The sequence below is a fragment of the Peromyscus eremicus genome, chromosome 23 (assembly GCF_949786415.1).
Source record: "Peromyscus eremicus chromosome 23, PerEre_H2_v1, whole genome shotgun sequence".
In the NCBI taxonomy this organism is placed as follows: domain Eukaryota; kingdom Metazoa; phylum Chordata; class Mammalia; order Rodentia; family Cricetidae; genus Peromyscus; species Peromyscus eremicus.
In genome coordinates this window covers 20,387,557-20,408,163 of record NC_081438.1, presented here as the reverse complement: position 1 = coordinate 20,408,163, position 20,607 = coordinate 20,387,557, and the positions used below count along the sequence as shown (strand labels likewise).

Here is a 20,607-nt window from a genome sequence, read left to right as displayed (position 1 = left end):
TAACAGGCGTGGTGATGGACACTGACGCTGAGAGATACTCAGACACCATCAGAGGAAGAAGGGGAGAACTACCGTGTGGATCCAGGACTCCGAGAGAGTGGCAAGTTGACACAATATTAGAGGAGAAACATCCAGCTGGTGCCAGATGTGATGAGTGGAAGATGTGCGGGGAAGAGCTAAGTTAATTTTAAAAAGAAAAAAAAAATTGAGAGGCCACGACGGTAGCTCACTCCTGTCAACTCAGCCACTCAAAAAGCTGAGAAGAAGTATGCCAAGTTTGAATCCAGTCTAGGGTGCAAAGGGAGTTCAAGGTCAGTTGTAGCAACTTCGTGAGATGGGACTCAAACAAAAAAAAAAACAAACAGAGTTGGGGGTGTAGCTCAGTGTTGGGGTGCTCACCCAGCATGTGTGAGATCCTGGGTTCAATCTCTAGCAACCGCCTCCCACCACCACACATACAGAGACAGACAGAGATAGAGAAAGAGAGAGAAAGGAGGAGGGAAGGAGGACAGAGGAAGAGAAGAGACAAAGGAAGGGAAATATGGAGGTGGGGAGGGAGAAAGGAGGAAGAGAGAGAAGAGGAAAGAGAAGGAAAGAAGGAAAATCTCAAAAATGATATGTTCTGATATTTTCTAAGCCTTAGCCCCATGTACCAAAACCTCACAGAAATGAACACACTTGTCATTCCACACAACTACTTTCCCTGCAGTCTTCCTCACAGCGAGCCTCATGCAGGTAACCTCTAGTCTTACACACTGAAAAAAAAAAAAAAAACCATAGCTATTAATAGACACGGCTAGCTGGAGTCTGCGTCTTCTATAACTTTCCCCTCAATTATGGAAGTAACATATGCCCACTGTTGAAATTTTAGAAAACACCTCCACCCTCCCACCACACAGAATGTCGCTGTCAACATCTTAGCCCATCTCCATTCAGCTCTTAAAGGCATAGCAGATTTTCCATGATAATGCACACCTGCAGCTCTGTAGAGTTTTATTACGCATCGTGAACATGGAGCATTGAGAACCCTCATCTGCCTATGAGTCAAAAGCTCCAATCCAAGTTACCACCTATGTCTACCACGGCTACAAAGACAGCGTCTAACATCCCAGGCAGCATCAAGGCCAGGACTTGGGAATGATTTTTTTTTTGGTAGGACTTTAAAAGAAGATTTAATTTTAATTGTGTGTATGGGGTTGGTGTATGTGCACATGTGAGTGCAGTGACCATGGAGTCCAGAAGAGGGTGCTAAATCCCCTGCAAATGGAGTTACAGGCAGTGTGAGCTGCCCAGCATGGGGACTAGAAACCAAACTATAGGTTCTTTTTAAGAGCGGTATACTCTCTTAACCATGGAGCCATCTCCCCCCACCCCCACCCAGTGTGTTTGGATTACCACAGAGGCCATGAGTCCAGAACTTAAGAAGAAATGGAAAGGTAGGGGAGGAGTAGAGGAGAAACAAGATACAGCCATAATTAGGGATGGAGGGATGGAAGCCAAATCTGTAAAGATCCTTGGGGAGCAGCTGTAGGCGCTGTACCATTCTCCCACAGATAAGGAGGAGTGGGTAGCTGAGAGAGGCCCTGAGCAGTCCTGTGGTTAGGTATTCAGGCACAGAACATGCCAGTTTGGTAAGCAGTCTTGTTTGAGCCCACTATCTGGGGATGGTGAGCTGCACATGTATGGGAGGGGGTCAGAGGTCATTCTTAACTGTCATTCCTCAGATACTTTCTACCTTTCTTTCTTCAAACAGTCTCTCTCACTGACCAAGAGCTCATCAAGTAGGCAAGACTGGCTGGCCAGTAGGACCACAGGGATCTACCTGTCTCTGCCTCCCAGGCTGGGGTTACTAATCGCCATGCCAATCTGTATTTTAAACATGGGTTCTGGGGATTGAACTTCATGCTGATATAGCAAACGCCTTACTGACAGAGTCATCTTCCCAGCCTCCCACTTGTGCACTTTCATGCTAGGATACTGACTTTGTCTTGGATATGGCACAATTCTGTATGACAAGCTAGACATGATCACAATGTAAGAATTGAATATGAACCCCCCACCCCACCCCACTGAGCATATGTTGAATGCTCAGTACCCCGTTGATGATGCTATTTTGGGAGGATCTGGAAAATTAGGTCCCTCGAGGATTATATCCTTGAAGGTACATTAACACTGGCCACTTCCTGCCTCACGTGAGGATTACAGGCGCTGGGGATGGAACTCAGGACTGTGTGCAAGTTAGGCTAGCTCGCTACCAGCAAAGCCACATTTCCAGGGCCCCCTTTCAACAGTTTCAGTCATACAAACAGCTCTCTCCTAACTCCGAGTAGAAGCCCTGGCTCCTTTTCCTCAGAAAGAAAAATATATACTAAGTGGGGTGGCTGTGTGACTGTGACCACTAGAGTCAAGAGTGCTGTTTCATCTGCTGAGATCCTTGTTATTACCCTTCTGATGGTTTGTAGTCCACACACTTGCAGAAAATCCCAGCACAGTTCCAGAGGTCAAGAAGGAGATCATGTAGAAGGCTTCTTGTAACAAATGAGTGCACGTAGACACTCAACAGTAAATAGCTCTCTCTTCCCCAACCTAAATCTCTATGAGACATTCCAGAATACAGCTGGGGTCCTGGTGTGTGGCACAAAGGAAGTGGTGTCATAAGGGAGTGCTGAGGACTACCCTTCTCGGTGGTCACCAAGCAAATAGCATTGTTTGGTAGCAATCTCCATCCGGACACCTCTTAACAGGCAGGAAGCAAAGGAAGCTTACAAACCTCAGAAAGTTCCTGAGATTTACAAGATTCACAAGGCCTCCCTCTCTAGGGTTATATAAACAGTAATAGTTGCTGGAGAGAGGAGCCTCTTTACTCAGCCTTCAAGTTCTGAATGGAGCTTTTTTGAGTTTTTATCCATGCTAGAGTGGGTTTTCCAGTAACACAGGGACCTTTGAGTTGTCCATGCTCCTATAAATAACTCCTCACCCACAAGACTTTAAATAACCCCAGTAAGCTCATTAGTTTGCTCAGTTGACTTTTATCTATCATTGGTTTCCTTTCTGGGGTTAAGCAGTCATTTGCTCATGTCTCTCCAGGAATGTTAAGCAGGAAGGCCATCCTACAGTCCTGGTCCAAATCTTTTCAGCCCCTCTCCTTCTTCTTTCCGTCACTCCAAGGCATCAAGCCCCAAGGCCAACTTCAAACAGAATTTCACATTTCCTCCCCCATAATAACCCTGCAAGAGCATCAAATACACCGGAATTTGATACACAGAAGGAGCAGACTACAGTAAAGTTTTCGGAGTTCTCAGCTGAGCATTGGTGGTAGGTGCCTGCCTATAAGTCTCACGCTGGAGGCTGAGGCAGGAGGATCAGGGTTGAAGGCCAGCTCAGGATACATTGTCTCTAAAAGAAAACAAAGTTCTGGCAGGGGAGAGAGCTCAGTTGATAAAGGAGGACCTGAATTCCACCCCCAGAACCCTTACACGGATCCAGGTGTGATAGTAGATGCTTGTAAAAATTCCAGCACTGAAGAAGCAGAGATGGGGAAATCTCTGGGACTCACAGGCCCAGCTAGCCTATGGTGATTTATAAGCCCGTGAGAGACCCTGTCTCAAGAGGCAGTGGCGGGTGGGGGACAGGGGGTTGGCTTAAGACAACACCTGAGGTTGTCTTTGAGCTTCTACGATGCACACGGGCACACACACACACCAAAAACTTTCAAGTTATAACTTACTATCTAAGAGGGTGCTGGACTGGATGCCATGGAATCTGAGCCTCACACCCAGGCACAGAATACCCTGTTTGGACCAGACCATCCAGACCATGACTTGCAGGCTATATCCTTTAAGAAGGAAGCTGTGGGTACAGCTAGTTACATTCCACCATCACCAATTCAATTCCCTGCACAAATGCAGCAGGTCATAATTTTAGGACTGGTACCAAGCGATAAATAGTTGTTTTTGTTTTTTTTTTTTCAAAATCACATTTGATTTTATTTTACCCTTGGCAATGTAGGCTAGAACTCCAGGAAGGTAGGAGCATCAGAAAACAGATTTAATTAGGAAGATGAGCTCAGTGCTTAGTAAGATTTCTTGTCTGTGATGTAGAGAAGAGCCTCCCCACCTTCAGGTTTTCTCTAAGGGAGGGGGAATTTGAAGCTTGAGAAAAATCAAGTTTGTGGAAGCAGTATCAGATCAGGAGCGGAGGCTTGGGCTGGAGAGATCACTTAGTAAGTGCTTGCTTAGCAAGCAGGGGGTCCCGAGTTCAATTCCCAGCAGTCATGTTACATGGTAAAAGCTAGACAAGCGTGTGCTTGTGGTCCAGGTGTCGGGGAGGCAGGGACAGGTGGATCCCTGACGCTTTTTGGCCAATTGGCCTAGCCTAATTGATAAGGCCCAGTGAGAGACTCTGTCATTAACCAAAGGAGCCAGATCCTGGGGAACAATACTTGAAGCTGGGCTTCCAGCCTCCACACACAGGTGTGCATACGAGAACACACACACACACACACACACACACACACACACGAAGTCTTAAAGTCCCCATGCCTTCTGCATTGCACTCTCTTTGATCCTTGGCTTTAAGCGAGGCCAGTGGCATGTCAGGATACTCAAGTGGCAGTATGGAGAGGCCCTTACGGTGGAGACCTGAGAACAGGTTGCCAGCCGGGGCAACAAGGTAGCCGAAAGCACATCCCTGAGCCAGCCAAGCCTTCTCGTGACCACAGCAGGCATTGTGACAGCAGCCCCCTGAGAGATCCAGAGCCAGAGTCCCCAGCTGGGTCACTCTCAAATTCATGATCTACTGAAACTGTGTGACTTGCCAAATATTCATTGTCATTTTTCAGCTCCCCTATTAGGATGCCATGTGAGGAGTCACAGCTGAATCCAAGTACCTTTGCTTCTGTGAGAACTGGATTCTGGCTCTGATTGAAAGCCTTGCCAGTCTCTTAGCATGGTGTCCTTCCTAGGGTACTATGCCCTCCTGCTGCTAGCATTCCCTCCTGGAATACCAGAGGCAGAAACCTGCCTTTGCTGTTCCTCTTCTTATACTACCAACCACTGCCACAGACTAAATAGATACATTCATGCACACAGCCTTCTCTTAACACCCCCTCTCCCCGCAGGCACCCAAGCATGGAGGGCTGTGAGCATCTCTTCACACAGGGATGGCTGCTGCGGACGTTTCATACAGTTTTCTCATGCTGCTTCTCAGTGATTAGGCAGCGGAACATGGCTGCTGGGAACTGAGGAAGGTTACTCTGCTTGTTTGCTAGTTGGGGGAGTAACTGTGGGAGAGGGGAGACAGAGTCCCAAGCCTGGGCATGCCAGAACTCATTTAAATATTACAAAGGGGGATAGGGCGGTGGCTCAGTTGGTAAAGTGCTTGCCTTACAAGCAGGAGGACCTGGGTTTGATCGCCAGACTCCACCACACACACAAAACAAAACAAAACAAAACAAAACAAAACAAAAATAGTGTATAGTGTCCTGAGTTTATAATCTGAGCAACTGAGGGAGGCTGAAATGGGAAGGTCCCAAGAGCTTGCTGACAAGTGAGGCTAGCTGAATCAGTGAATTTCAGGCCAGTGAGAGACCCTGCTTCAAAAAACAAAGGTGGACCCTGCTTCTACAAAGGTAGAAGGGCACATATGTTCACTCACACTCGCACACATGCAGTCACACAAAATACATAAAAATAAATCATCTCAGATGCAACTTCCCCCATTGGCTCACTTTGCTGCACTCCATCTTATCACCCCAGAGGAGGGAGACCTACAGTATAATAAAACCCATAGAGAATCTGTGGTCATAACAGAATGACAGAACTATGCTAAAGAGAGTCAGTATCATGTTAGAAAAAAAGCTGCCTGATCCTGGACATGCCATACTGTGAAGAATCTGGAGAATTGGGGCCTCCGTGAAGATTCGGATCTGATATCCACAATTTCTTCCTTCCTCTCTGAGATGGGACCAGGAAGAAAGCCTAGAGCACAGGATGCCCTGTGGCATCTTCCTAGGCTAGGGTGGACCATGAGAGTTGAGCATGGGATATAAAGAAATAATGGAACTGAAGGAAAAGTGCACAGGATAGAAACAACTTGTCCTTCCCGAGTCAGTCTGGATGGGTTGAAAGATGGCATTGTGGTGTGAAACTGAAATGTCTCCCACAGGGTCATGGTTTGAATTCTTTGAGAAGATACATCACAAGAGTAAGGTCCTTGGGGGAATGTGATACCCAGCCCCTTCCTGTTTTGCTCTCTGCTTCCTGTCCACTGTAAAGTGAGTGAACATCTCTCCTGCGCCAGGTGTTGCCACTGCCATGATGTCCTGTCCAGATACACAGAGACACGTGACCATCTGAATCCTCTGAGACAGTGAGCCAAAATGAGTCTTTCTTCCTCCAGATTGTTCCTGTCATCTATTTTGGCACAGCCAAATGAAAGGTATTTATACAGCCATTGGCTATATGCTAGATGAGTACCAGGATAAATAAGAAGAGAGATGAGAAAAAGGATTGCTAATCCATCTTAGAAAAATATATTTACAGGGGGGGGGGACTCTTAAGAAATCAAAGAAATACTGTGTTTTGATGGTACTTGTATTTTTTCATTTACTTTTTCCTGGTTTTTATTTTTCTCTTTTTGTTTGCTATTATTTAGGTTTGGTTTTTGGTTTTGTGAGACAGGGTCTCACCCTGCAAACTTTGTAGCCCAGGCTGGCTTCAGATTCATAGCAATCCTCCTGCTTAAGTCTCCTCTTGGTATGCACCACCCTGCCCAGCTTCAATAGTGTTTTAGAAACCTAAAGAGAAATTCAATTCAATTGAACTTGACAACTTATCAGGCTCGTGTTTTAAAAGCAAAGATTAATAACCCATTCCTCCAATTCCATAACCATGAAATAATAGTCGCATTTTAAAATAAAGAAGCGATATAGAAGTGATTTAGTGGCACTCTAATAATTAGAATATAGGCATCAGTAATCTCCAACAAGAATTTGCAAGACAGAAATGGCTGTAAATTGACAGCATTGGAAGCAGGTCCTTAAATAAGACTTTCGAGTCATATGAAACGCACCTGCAGTGATGGGATCTAACACAAGCAACTAGGCACCCTGTCACTGGGGAATCTCCTGGGATTGTCAGGTTTGGGCTAGCAGCTACTCAGGCTAAGCTCACCTGTATGCAAGTGTGCATGCGCGTGCATGCATGCACTCATGTGTATACACACACACACGCACACACACACACACACATACACACACATTCTCTCTCTCTTCTCTCTCCTCACAGCTGCTGTAGAAGAAATGAAAGCCACCATGCTGTGACTAGGCAGTCCTCACATTCCAGAGGGAGTTTACCTGCTTCCAATGTTGTCAGTTGACCACACACCCTAACCAATCAGACACAACAGTAACCACATCCCGTATGACGGACACACAGTACCTAGGGGGAATCAACTCCTGCCACTGAGGACAGACACAAATCTGAGTGCCAGCATGTACTCCATGAGCCCTAAGCAACTACATGGCATAGGACACCGCCTTTCTTCCTAAAACCTCTAGGAGGAGACCGTCACTCTGTCTCATGGAACTGAATTCTCCTCAGAACTTGTCTCATGCCTGTTTACCTATGGCATTAATAACTCTCCCAATAATCTCTTACATAAAAAGATATCCTGCCTCACTATCTCTTGTGAACACCTAAACTGAGAACTTTCAGGGGTTTAGCTCCAAGTAAGAATTATTATAGATAACATCAAGGTCCCCCTTTCAAGGTCCCCAGGACAAGGCCCTTCATAAGCTGGTTATGGAAGAATTTCACTCCCACAAAAGCAAACTCTCTGCTCCAAGGAAAAGATGTGAGGAGACAGCTCACTTCCCCAAATCCTCACTGAGCATAGTGTGGACTTTAACTGAGACATCCGATTCAAAGAACACCCATCTCTCACTCCAGTCCAAGAGAGTTCACTTCAGTCTGAATAGACACTCAAGACTTCATAGTCAAAGTTAGTTCACCCTAGAAAACACGGTACTGCCAGACTCAATCTTATATGAACATCTCACTTACCTGCCAGAAGATGCTGTCTATCGTATTTCCAAGGAAACCATCACGACCTTCTGATGACACCAGCTTGGGCCCAAGAATTGTCATGAATTCATCAAAATCCACCTGCCCATCTCCTGCAACGAGAAAAGAAGTCTGAGTGAAAAAGTACCGTAAATGTGATCAGCGGCCATGCAGTAAACAACTCCATGCTTTCCTCCTTGGCATGACCTAAATAAAGAATTCTCAATTACATCACCAGCTCTTCTTAACACTGTTTAGGTTTTTGGTTTTTTTTTTTTTCCCCTAGTACTGAGTATTGAAGCCAGGTGCCCAAGCACCCTAGACAGTTGCTCTACCACTGAGCCACACCCCAGCCCCTCACTGGGGGATTCTAGGCAGGTGCTCTACCACTAAGCCACACCCCAGCCCCTCACTGGGGGATTCTAGGCAGGTGCTCTACCACTAAGCCACACCCCAGCCCCTCACTGGGGGATTCTAGGCAGGTGCTCTACCACTGAGCCACACCTCCAGCCCCTCACTGGGGAATTCTAGGCAGGTGCTCTACCACTGAGCCACATTCCCAAACCCTCACTGGGGGATTCTAGGCAGGTGCTCTACCACTGAGCCACATCCCAGCCCCTCACCGAAGGATTCTAAATAGTCACTCTATAGCTGATCCACACCCCAACTCTAGCCCCTCACCTGCGATTCTGTGCAAGTGCTCTGTCATTGAGCAGCATTCCTAACCATTTTTTTTTTTTTTTTTTTTGCTTTTTGTTTAGAGACATGGCCTTTAACTCGCAATGTTCCTGTCTCGCCGCAAGAATAACAGGCCTGCACTACCAAGGCCCACTTTGTTTTAAAACATCAACGTATCACAAGAAAGTGGCAATACTTAGTATATCTAGTAATATATATTTCTACTCCTCTTTTGAAAAAAAATCTGTAAGATTTTTTTTTTTTATTGTTGGTTGTCTCATGTAATATAGCTGAGGACTGGCTCAGACTTGTAATGGAGCTGAGAAAGGCATTAACTTCTGATCATCCCATCCCATTCCCCAAGTGTTAGGACCACATGTGTGTATGCCGTCATGCTGTTTATTCCATGTGGGGGACAGACCCATGGCTTTGTGCATGCTACCAAAGAACTCTATTGACTGAGCTACATTCCCCAGCCCTACCACAGGTCTTGATTACATCATTTCCTCTTGTCCCTAACTCAATCTTGTGTTGCTTTATTCATACATACAAAACACTTATTCACTTGTGTGTACACACACACAAACACACACACATACAAGCTTAGCTGTGTAGCATCTAAGCTTGTGTAAGCATGCTCTTTGATTTTCACAGCATAACAAAATTCTTGATGAGACATTTCTCAGTGCCCTTCCCCATCATTAAGCAGTTCATGACTGTATTCTATCTAAATGCCCACCCAGCACCTCCCACGTATCATGACCACACCTCCCATCTGCTCTTCCTCAGTACCTCAAATTATTCAGCTGTATTTGACAGAAGTCACAATTCCGTCTTTGTACTGACACATCAACACGGTCGTTATATCTAAACAGTTTAACTCCTTAAATACCTGTTGCAGTTCTTTCTCATCTCTCCAATAGATAATTCCCTTTCTACCAAGTTCACTGGGATAATACTTCCAAGAACCAACACTTGCATTTGGGACTATGGACTCACACAGCTGCCTCTGTGGTGATATTTTATTTGTGTTGAAATGTGATATTATATTTGTATGTTAATAAATAAAGTTGCCCGGAGATCAGAGGTCAAGTAGCCATAAAACAGAAGTCAGGTGGTGGTAGCACACACCCTTAATCCAATCACATGGCAGGCAGAGTCTCTGTGTGGTCAAGGACACAGCCAAATGTGGTGACACAAACCTTTAATCCCAGTACCAACCATAGAGACCTGGAGATCTATATAGACAGGCAGTGATGAGGAAGTCATGTGGCTGGGCTTAGAGCCAATGAGAAGGCAGAACAGGAAGGCAATAAAAACATGGGTTAGATGGGAAGAAGCTCTCTCGGTGGAAGCTACTGCTGGTGGTAAGCTAAAGCTAGTCATGGCTATTGCTCTGATCTCTGGCTATTACCTCTGTATTTGGCTCTGTGTTTCTTATTTAATAAGACTGTTTAGAAATTCATTTACAAACCTCTATACTATCTTCCATAAAGTTTGGAGATTACCCCCCACCCAAGCAAATTCAATACTGCTCTACAAACTTCAGTGATATTTTAACCTAAAACTAAGAAAAAACACCTCAACATAACCAATCTCCAATCCTGCTTCTCTCTCTTGTATCCTTACCATCCCCACCTTTGCATAAAAAGCAATGTGTTGTTCCACACAGTTCTAGGTACCTGATGCTATGTCCCCTGGGGGATTGTCTTTCCCCATGGTCTACCTGGGGAACACCACCTTGTTCTCAGAGGAGCAGCTGCAATGCTCAGTTCTTGTTTCATTGGGCTCCAGTCATAGTTTGCATGACTACCACCGAACTGATTTAAGTAGGGTAAGAGACCAAATCCATTGAATAACTATTTCCTCTGAAATGAAACATTCCCTCCTAGAGGGAAACTCATTAAGACCAGGGGAAGTCAACAAAACTTACAAGGCACAGAAAGCCCCTAGAACTTACAAGACTCAAAAGGCCCCTCTCAATGTTAGATAACTAGTTACTATGCGGGGTTAGGGCATGTTTCCAAACTGCTCACCAAGTGCAGGGAGCTCATGAGATGAAGCTTTTATGAGTCATTACCCATGCTGGGTAGACTTTCAGGGGTGCAGCTGCCTTTGAGTCACCCATGCTCCTGTAAGTAATACCGATAGACTCACTGGCTCACAAAAGTAGACTATAGGGGAACTGTTTCTTTGGCTTGTCATCTGTGCTCTATTTGGGATGCATAGACATCTGTTCATGTGTCACCAAGAAAAGTCACCCTACAAGGCTTGAGACATCTATGTTTAGCAATTGCCAGAACAGGTATTCAGTATGTGCTTGTAGAATGAATAAGTGATGGCCCTTAGTTGTTTTTCCTTTGTTCAGCTAAACATCACTAGGGGTTTTTTTCATGCTAGAACTGATGCTAACCAAAAGATGCTGTCAAGTCAACTTCACAGGCCAAAGTGACCTCAGGGCATTGAGTGACCCTCAGCAAGTCATCAATGTTTAAACTGCCAATGCTACCAACAGCCCTCCACATCCTTACCTTAGCTCCAGTCAGTGAACGCTACAAGTAGTGTGCCAAAATTCAGACCCAGAGATTAATCTACTCTTGGGGTATCTGTGCATCCAAAGAGCACTCATTCAAAACCTAGACCCGAAGGCCAAGTGGGTGTCATTATCAAGATGTCAATAACTCAGTACAGTTTGTCCAGGAACACATTTCCTCATAGATGAAACTTCTGGGAGGGTCGGGGAGCTGTGGCAAGCCGGCAGGAAAGGGAAGATTAATCCACCAAATGAGGTGGGGAAGTCAATGAACTGCAGAGTGGAAATCAATTTTTCTCTCACCATTTGACAAGATAAAGGGAGCTGGAACTTCACCCTGGCTGGCACGTTAAGAATGTGCATATAAACAAACGAATTCACATGAGCCATTAGCAAGTACTTCTAAATAGAAAACTCCCTGACGCTGGCCGAGACACAGAAAGGATGCCTTCTGATGATTCCTGGTGTATTTGCTCCCGGGCAAAAATAGGGTCTATCAAGATAGGAAGAGAAGAAAGAAGAAGAAAGGGGAGGAGGAAGAATGGGAAGCTGAAGAAGAAGGGGAAGGAGGAGGAGGAGGAAGAAAGGAGAAGATGGAAATATGATTAAGCAGAGAAAGAGAAAGGAGAAGGAGGAGGAAGATAAAAAGAAGATAAAGGGAAGAAGAGAAAGAAGGAAAGGGAGACAGTTGAGAATAGAGATGAGGAGGGGGAAGAAGATGGAAGAGACGTGGGAAGGAGAAGGAGTAAGAAGCACTGGGTTCCAACATTCCCTAAATATGTACTATAGACACAGCTCACGGTCACCATCCTGGCTCATCCATGGTGAGCTCCACCATTCATTACATCTTTGAGATTCAGCTCAAGGACATAGGTCTCTTTCTGTGCAGAGATCTTAAAACGTATCCAGCAGGCTGGACACTCACATCCCTGCTCATGTTCTAGTGGACACTATTCTCTCTCACTTGGGAGACTAGCAAGGGGGACTGAGTTGCTCATGCTTATCAGCCTGGGGAAAGTAAAACTATGTTTGAAAAATCCACCTTCCATGTAAGAGAGAAAGGACCGGCTGCTTCTCTACTTCCTGCAGAGGATCAGAGGAGCAAAGCACTGTGCATCTCAAGGATCCTTCGGGAGTTCTGGTCCCACTCACAACAGCACCAGGCAGCACGCACAAGTAGATGCTATTTTGAGTCAAACGTACCATCACAGCAAAGGCTGGCCAGCAGAAGTGATGCTTCTAAGGTCTACCTTGGTCCAGGAAAAAAAAAAACAAAAAAACAAGCAGCTCATTTATCACTAACAAATTGCGTTCTGTCTTGAGGAACTGGAGAGATGGCTTAGTAATTAAAGTGCTTACCTTACAAGCATGAAGAGTTGAGTTTGGGTTCCCAGAAAGCATGACAACCTGCCTATAATTCCAGCCTGAAAAGGTGAAGACAGGTGGTCCCCAGAGCAAGCTCAACAAACCCTTGCACTACCTGACATGCAAGAACAGTACGTGTGTGCGCATGAGCACGCATGTGCGCGTGCGCGCGTGTGCACACACACAGTAATCTAAATGGCTGTCTCATGGGCTGGGAAAGATGGTTTAGTGGTGAAGAGCATCCACTGTTCTTCCAGAAGGCTTGAATTTTGAATTCATCCAGCTGCAGTCAAATCAGGTGGCTCACCAACACCTGTGACGCCAGCTCAAGGGAATCTGACGCCCTCTTCTGCACTCTGAGAGCATCTTCAAGCACACACACACACACACACACACACACACACACACACACATAAATACACATAGTTGGAAAACAAAATAAATTCTTGAAATGAATAAAGTAACTCTTAACCATATAGGCTTTGCCTAATCATTTAAAAGAGTAATAATAAGAAACTGGAGATAGTTGTTTGGCATTTTCTGGATGCCCAGTATATGAGCATTACATAAATTTATTTCAACTCTAACACTATAAAGAATTCTCCCAATTCACATCTTACCAGTGGTAAGTTAGGCAACAAGGGGTTAAGAGCAATGAGTTGGAAAAAATGTCCCAGAGATAGTATATGGCAGAGCAAGGGCTCAACTAGGAACCCCAGTATTTAACTCCGCAGGAGGCCACACCCTTCTGCATCAGAGACCCCAGCACACCCTCTTGGTAAGGTTCATATTGCTTTCAAGAATCTGAGAGTTATGTTTTCTTCTCTGAGCCCCAAGGAAAGGTTTTAATGAGAAATTGGGCAAGATGACCTTTGGGAATTTTAATGTAAATGGCCACTGTCTAAAAGCCGCATGTTCCCCAGATTGCCACTCTGCCTGCAGTGAGCAATCTTTAGTCATCCTCACAGATGGTCGGTTCCCAGAGGATCCAGGGCACTCACACACAACCTAGCACACAACTCCATTTTCTTCTACCCAAAAAAGAATTGGTCTGATAAGCAAGTTTAACCAGGACAGGGTCACCACAAACAGCCAGTATAGAGTGTCCCCAAAGATAAGTGTGGAACAGTTCCTGGACCAGTTGCCCTTTGTGAAATGCAGACTGTTTCCATGCAGGTGTGTGTGCATGTGTACGGTATATGTGCATGTGTATATGCACGCATGTGTGGAGACCAGAGACTGACTTTGATGGCCGTCCTCAATTGATCTCCACCTTGTTTCTCTAAAACAGAATCTTTCCCTGAGCCTGGAGCTCCCCAATTCTGCTAGATTCCCTGGTCTCTGCCTCCCCAGTGTCAGGATTACAGGTATATGCCATGGCTTGTTTTTTCACATTGGTGCTAAGGATTCGAACTCAGATCCTTGTATTGAGCTTTTTTCCAACAGAGCCAACTTTCCAAACTATGTGGGGGATTATTTATTTATTTATTAGCATATATTATACAAAATAATAGGGTCACCCTGAGACTTTTCAGACACACATAACATGATTCTCTGCTGCCCTCCCCTCCTCTCCTGCTGGTCCAGTTTCTCTTCCCAAATAGTCTACCTCTACTTTTATGCCTTATTCTAAAAATCTAGAGTCCACACATGAGAGGGCCAGGAATCTAGATTTAAAAAAATAATAATAAGGCATGCAAACAGATGTGAGACTATCTCAGTCCAGCTTATTCTGCCTTACAAAGGATTCTTAATGGCAGTATTTTTAAAAATTGCATGTGAGGGGGACAGAGTGTGTGCACATGCATGTGTGGCAGTCAGTGGACAGCTGGCAGGGGTTAGTTCTCCCCTCCATCAGGCTTGGTGGCTGGCACCTTTACCCACTGAACCATCTCAACAGGCTGGTTGTGAAATCTCTTCCTGAGCGATAGTTTTATAGGAATCTTGACTAAGAAAGGAAACGCAGAAAGAATGGAGCTCACTCCTTCCGAGCTGGGCCTCGCTTTGGTAGCTTCCACTGATCTCGATCCACTTAGCAAGAGGTACAGGAAGCCTGCCCTGCAGAGCACCACGTCTTCTGGACTCCTACTGCTCTGTGAGTCAAAGTAATGAACTTGAACTAGGGCAGGAAGCTGCGGGGGGCCAGGAATATACAATGTTCATTAAGAACAGCCAGCTGAACATTCCAGGAAGATGGAAAATCATCATAAACTCACTGGGAAAAATTAAAGGAAAGGAAAGGAATAGACCGAAAAAGCTGGTGGGCATTGATGGGTAATGAGGTGACAATGTAAAAGAATGTGTAAAATGTGTGTCTGAGTATCCATTCCAATCCGTGAAATCCACCCAAGAGGGACAAATACACGCAGTCCGCATATTCTTATTCCAGGCTATAGAAGATTACAAGCCACTACATAGGCAGAAGCAAGTGAGGACCGTGGTAGATCCGTAAAATCATTGTATCGTACTTGATGCCTGAGGCTCCCGAGATGTCATCCTCAACAGTTTTCAGTAAATCTTTGAAGGGGGAGGAGCCTAACATGCCACAAAGGGAAACAAGGTATGATGGTCAATGTTCATGGTCAACTTAATCTTACTTGAGGGACAGAGTCTTTATTTGGCTTTTGGTTTAAGGGGATGTAATCAATGAGTTGTAGGGGGGAAGGCAGGGCAGCTAAGACCCACTTGGTTCTGGCAGCCCGAGTTTACAGTGCAGCTTTCTCACACTGAGGTAGAACAGGAGACGGATAAAGGATGGGACACGTAACCAGTTTAGAACTTCCAAAGCCTATCCCCCAGTGACTGCTCACCAGGCAGGTCTCAGCTCTTAAAGGCTCTGCAACATCCCTCAACAACCAAGTGTTAAAATATATGAGCCGATGGGGGCCATTTCATATCCAGACCATAACAAGGGGGGAATGCAGAACTGGATCCCAAGATAATCCAGGATAAACTGGTAATGTACTGAGTTGAAGCATGGGTCCTAGTCCCCTTCTGTGGAGTGCTCTAAGCAGATGGGGTGGGCAGGAACTATGTTGCAATGCATGTTGGGAGTTCTTTCTCTTTTATGTGTATGTGGAGTGGGGGACAAGGCATGTCCATGTGGGGAGGTACACATGTGTGTGCAAATGCACATGCACATATATATGTGAGTGTGAAGGGTAAAGGTTGACGTTGGGTGTCTTTGTTGATTGGTCCCTACCTTGTAAACTAAGGCAAGGACTCTCAATAGAGCGTGCAGATTTGGCTATAGTCAAGCTAGCTTTGGGCATCCCTGCCTCTGCCTACCAAGTGTTGGGATTATAGGCAAGGTCGCTCTGCCTGTCCAGCATTTCTGTGGGTGCTGAGACCAAACTGTGGTCTTCCTGCATATGTGACAAGTGTACTACATGCTGAGCCCTCTCCCTAGCCCTTCTTCTGTTTTATATATTGCTTATCAATATATAAATCTTAAGTTATTACTTAATCACAACTTTTCTAACTTATCAGATTTAAAGAACTTGAAAGTAGAAGACGGAAGTAAAACCCTGTTGAGAGGTGTGTGTGTGTGTGTGTGTGTGTGTGTGTGTGTGTGAATATGTGTGTGTGAGTGTGTATTGTGTGAGTATGTGTGTGTATGTGTGTGTATGTGTGTGAGTGTGTATGAGTGTGTGTATGTGTATGTTGAATGTGTGAGAGTGCTTACGTGTATGTATGTGTGTGTTTGTGTGTATGTGTGTGTTTATGTGTATATGTGTAAGAGTGTATATGTGTGTATATGTGTGTTAAAGTGTGTGTATGTGTGTGTATGTGTGAGTATGTGTGTGCATGTGTATGTGTGAGTATGTGTGTGAGTGTGTGTATGTGTGAGCATGTGTGTGTGTGTGTGTGTGTGTGCGTGTGTGTGTGTTGGAGACAAAGTCTCAATATGTAGTTCAGGATAGCCTTTAACTCCCAATCTCCCTGCCTCGGCCTCCTGAGGGCTGGGATTACGGACATGTGTACCACATCCCAACCAGCACTCTTTTATTGACTACTAACTAGCTGCCCCAAGCAGCTACGCATACTACAGCCCAACAGCTGGAGCATTATAAAGCCAACATGAGAAGAAAAGATGGTTCATATTATAAACACACTTACCAATGGTTGGCCTACAGTAAGCCTCGTCTCCATGTTAACAATTGAAAACAGAAATAACACAGGGCGCAATGCAAGAGAGGCAAGCCACACCGAGCACATGAATACAATAAAAATTAGCACCCCGATTACTCACTTCCAGAGAAGAAGTCTTAAACATTTGGATGTTGGGGGTGTAGCTTAGGTGGTAGACTGTTTGCCTAATAGATACAAAGCCCTTGGTTGCATCCCCAAAATTATGGGAACTGAGTGTGGTGGTTAAGGTCTGCCATCCCGGCACCATGGATTAGCATGTGACCTTAGAAGCCAGCCTCTGCTCAGGTCACAGTGTCTGCAGCAGCCGTCCCTCCTTTCATGGACACCACACACGCACACACCCTACCCGGACACTGTCTGTGAATCTCCAGCTCAGAGACTTCCTAGGAAGTGAGTTGACATCAAAGTTGGTATTGGTGGCCATACATCCAGCTCCCGAGGCCCTTCCCTTCCTCCTGCCTGGGAATCAAGCTGTGGGCTTCTGCTTTGAAACTATCCCCATCCTCAGAGAGTATAAGAGCACATCTGCCATATAAACTTCGATTCCTCCCTTCAGAGACCCCATCGTGCTTTCTGTTTCTGATACTGGGGCCTGAACGCTTCTTAGAGCTCCCACCACGCTCCTGCCTGCCTGCCTGCCTGTCAACTGCATCAATAGCTTTCCTAAAAATACTGCACTCCCCAGCAATCCATCTCAGCATCCCTCTTGAGCACCTGCCCCCATCCAACACCTAACACTCTGGGAGGTAGAAGCAGGAGCATCAAGAGTGCAAGGTTATCTTTGGCTACACAGGGACTTTAAGGCTAGCCTGGGCTACTTGAGATCCTGTCAGAAAGAAGGGAAGGAGAGGAAAGAGAAAAGAGAAAGGGAGAGAGAGTGAATGAGAAAAGAAGAGAGGGAGGAGAAGAAAATGAAATGAAACACAGAACAAAGAAGAGGAGTTGTTTAGGGCCAGACTGGGAGAACAGAGCCCTCTGTGTGCAAGAGCATGTCTAGACACAGAAGGCTGTAGTTAGTGGAAAAGAAACAGACGGAGTGGAAGGAAAAGGGGACTGGCTTCCATAAGGGGCACGGCAAGGGCACCATCAACGCACCGGCCAAGTTAAGGTCTACTTGGTATCCACTGTCCGGAAATGCAACTTCTAATTTAAATAAAGAAATACACAGACCCATTCTGTACCAGCCATTGTGCTAGACCCTGGGGACACTGCAGGGCACCATGAAGGCATAGCTGTCCTCCTTTAGAAATGAAGTTGGGAGGAGATACAACCGAAGATTCAAAACCACATCTCTGTTAGAAAAAAAGGAAAACGTCACAGGCGCAAACAGGCTGTCTCAGACAGTGGCGTCTCCGTGGTGTAACTCCTATGTGGGATCCTCCAAACCTCCTTTCCGAGCAAGGCCCATGGCTGAGATTGTGAAGTGCTCCCCCTGAAGGCATGTAGACCAGGTTCCCACACTCATGTGAAAATCCAGGCATTGTGGTACTGGGGAAATGGAGACAGAAGGATCCCTGGGGCTCATTGGCAGCCAGTTTACCCGGCTTGGCAAGTTCCAGGCCAGAGAGACAGGGCCTTCACATTTTGTTAATTGAATTGTGCATGAGAAAGGACACCCGAGAGTCTCTCCTTGCACACGTGAATGCACAACCACTTCACCACTTAAAGCTCACCATTCTCCTGTCTCTCGTCCCAAGTGCAGGATGACAGACGCGCATCGCCACACCTGGCTTCACCGTGATTTGTAAGGTCATTTGGGTGAGTAAGCAGGCAAGAAAAGCTTTAAAAATAATTAAGGATGGAAATCTGTATCTGGTGCTAAAACGTATTACGGAATTATCATAATGAAAAATGTTCTCAGGTAAGAATGGGTAGGAGATAACACTGGGCGGTTCAGAAATAAGCCACAGTAAATACAGATAATGCAGCCAATAACTGAGTGTGTGTGTGTGTGGGGGGGGGTTCTTTCACAAATGGTCCTGGAAAGATAAGGATTTGGGAAGAAAAAAAGAACTTTGCTCTTCACTGGATTTTATTATAAAATATTAAGAATATAAGCCACTCAGCATTATGAAGAAAAAAGATCATAAGTTCAAGGGCAATCTATTCAATTTAGTAAGACCCCATATCAAGATAGAAAAGTATAAAGAAGGCTAAAAATAGAGCTCACCAATAGTGAGTACCCTTGCCTAGAGTCTCCCAGTGAGGGGCTGGGGGTATGGGTCAGTGGTAGAGCACCTGCCTAGAATCCCCCAGTGAGGGGCTGGGGGTGTGGCTCAGTGGTAGAGCACCTGCCTAGAATCCCCCAGTGAGGGGTGGGGGTGTGGCTCAGTGGTAGAGCACCTGCCTAGAATCCCCCAGTGAGGGGCTGGGGGTGTGGCTCAGTGGTAGAGGACCTGCCTAGAATCCCCAAGTGAGGGGTGGGGGTGTGGCTCAGTGGTAGAGCACCTGCCTAAAATCCCCCAGTGAGGGGCTGGGATGTGGTTCAGTGGTAGAGTACCTGCCTAGAATCCCCCAGTGAGGGGCTGGGGTGTGGCTCAGTGGTAGAGCACCTGCCTAGCAAATACCAAGTCCCAATATCACCAGAGAAAAACACACAGAGGAATAAACCTTCACAATGCACTCTGCTGTTAAGTAATGACAAACTAAATTAAACATTTAGCAATAAGCGAGCGAAACACTGTGCAGAGAATCTGGCAGTGGTATAGCGTTTTTCAATGCCAAAGGACTTCATTAGAAGATTAATATAAAGGATGAGATCAGATAATTCACAAAGGGAAAAACATAAACATGAAACACATGGAAAACATCCAAGTTCAATAATATGAAAATAAATGCAAATGAAAGCAATAATAAAAACATTTCCCCACACGCCCAGGAAGCTAAGATTTTATTTGTAAGTAAAGAGATTAAGGTGCCATAGGCTGAGCCTTCTCACGCTGCTGGGAACGGGCACTGGCAGGGCTTTTTTGACAGCCGTTCTGTTTGTAGCAAAACGTCTTCTCTAAAGTTCTTTTCCTTTGACTTGGTAATCCTTTTTCTGGAACCCATCCTAAGGAATGTGATTTAGAAATCTGAAAGAGTTCTACCCTGTGCTGTTCATCACAGCATTGTTTGTTAATAGTGGGAAGTTTGGGAAAGAATAAAGAACAGAAAATAAGAAATACAAGTTCAACCCAATTCCAGAGATGAACATTAGTGGATCGCCTTCCATTTTCCTATAAGTCCATACATTTAAAAAGTAAAGTAACGTTTTCCCACCCATTTATTTTATACTGCTCTTTTCATTACTTGTTTTGGGAGAGGGATATCTGGACCTACGGCCTCAGGCATGCTAGACTGATTACCTACTGCTGAGCTACCCCATCATCCTCACTGGGAGAGTCTAGGTAGGTGCTCTGCCACTGATCCATACACCCAGCATCTTACCAAGGGACTCTATTCAAGTGTTCTACCACTGAGACATGCCCCAGTCCCTCAATGGAGGATTCTGAGGCAAATAGTACACCACCGTCTACTCTCACCGTAGGACTCTAGCCAAGTTCTCTACCACTGAGCCACACGCTTAGGCCTCTTTTCACATTTAAAATTTGAGACAGGATCTAATCAAGTTGCCCAAGATAGCCTTGAACTCACCCTGTGGTTTACTCTGGCCTTGGACTTGTGAATCTCCTGCCTTATTTTCCAGAGTAGCTGAGGTCACAGGAGTGAGCTTCCAGGCTAACTTTATTTGCTATTGTAACATGAACTTCCCTCGTGGTATTGAGTCCCCATGTCCATTGGTTTTCAAGAAAACCTTAGTTTTCTCAATGAGTC

At 45.4% G+C, this 20,607-nt stretch overlaps 1 protein-coding gene across 1 annotated transcript in view; it reads right to left on the bottom strand.

Moving 5' to 3' along the window:
- Positions 1-20,607, bottom strand: part of Caln1 (calneuron 1) — a 421,108-nt gene that overhangs the window by 168,603 nt on the left and 231,898 nt on the right. Inside the window, exon 4 of the mRNA XM_059249886.1 lies at positions 8,064-8,176. Within this exon, the coding sequence (XP_059105869.1) occupies positions 8,064-8,176 (113 nt within the window). The remainder of the gene's footprint in view (positions 1-8,063; positions 8,177-20,607) is intronic.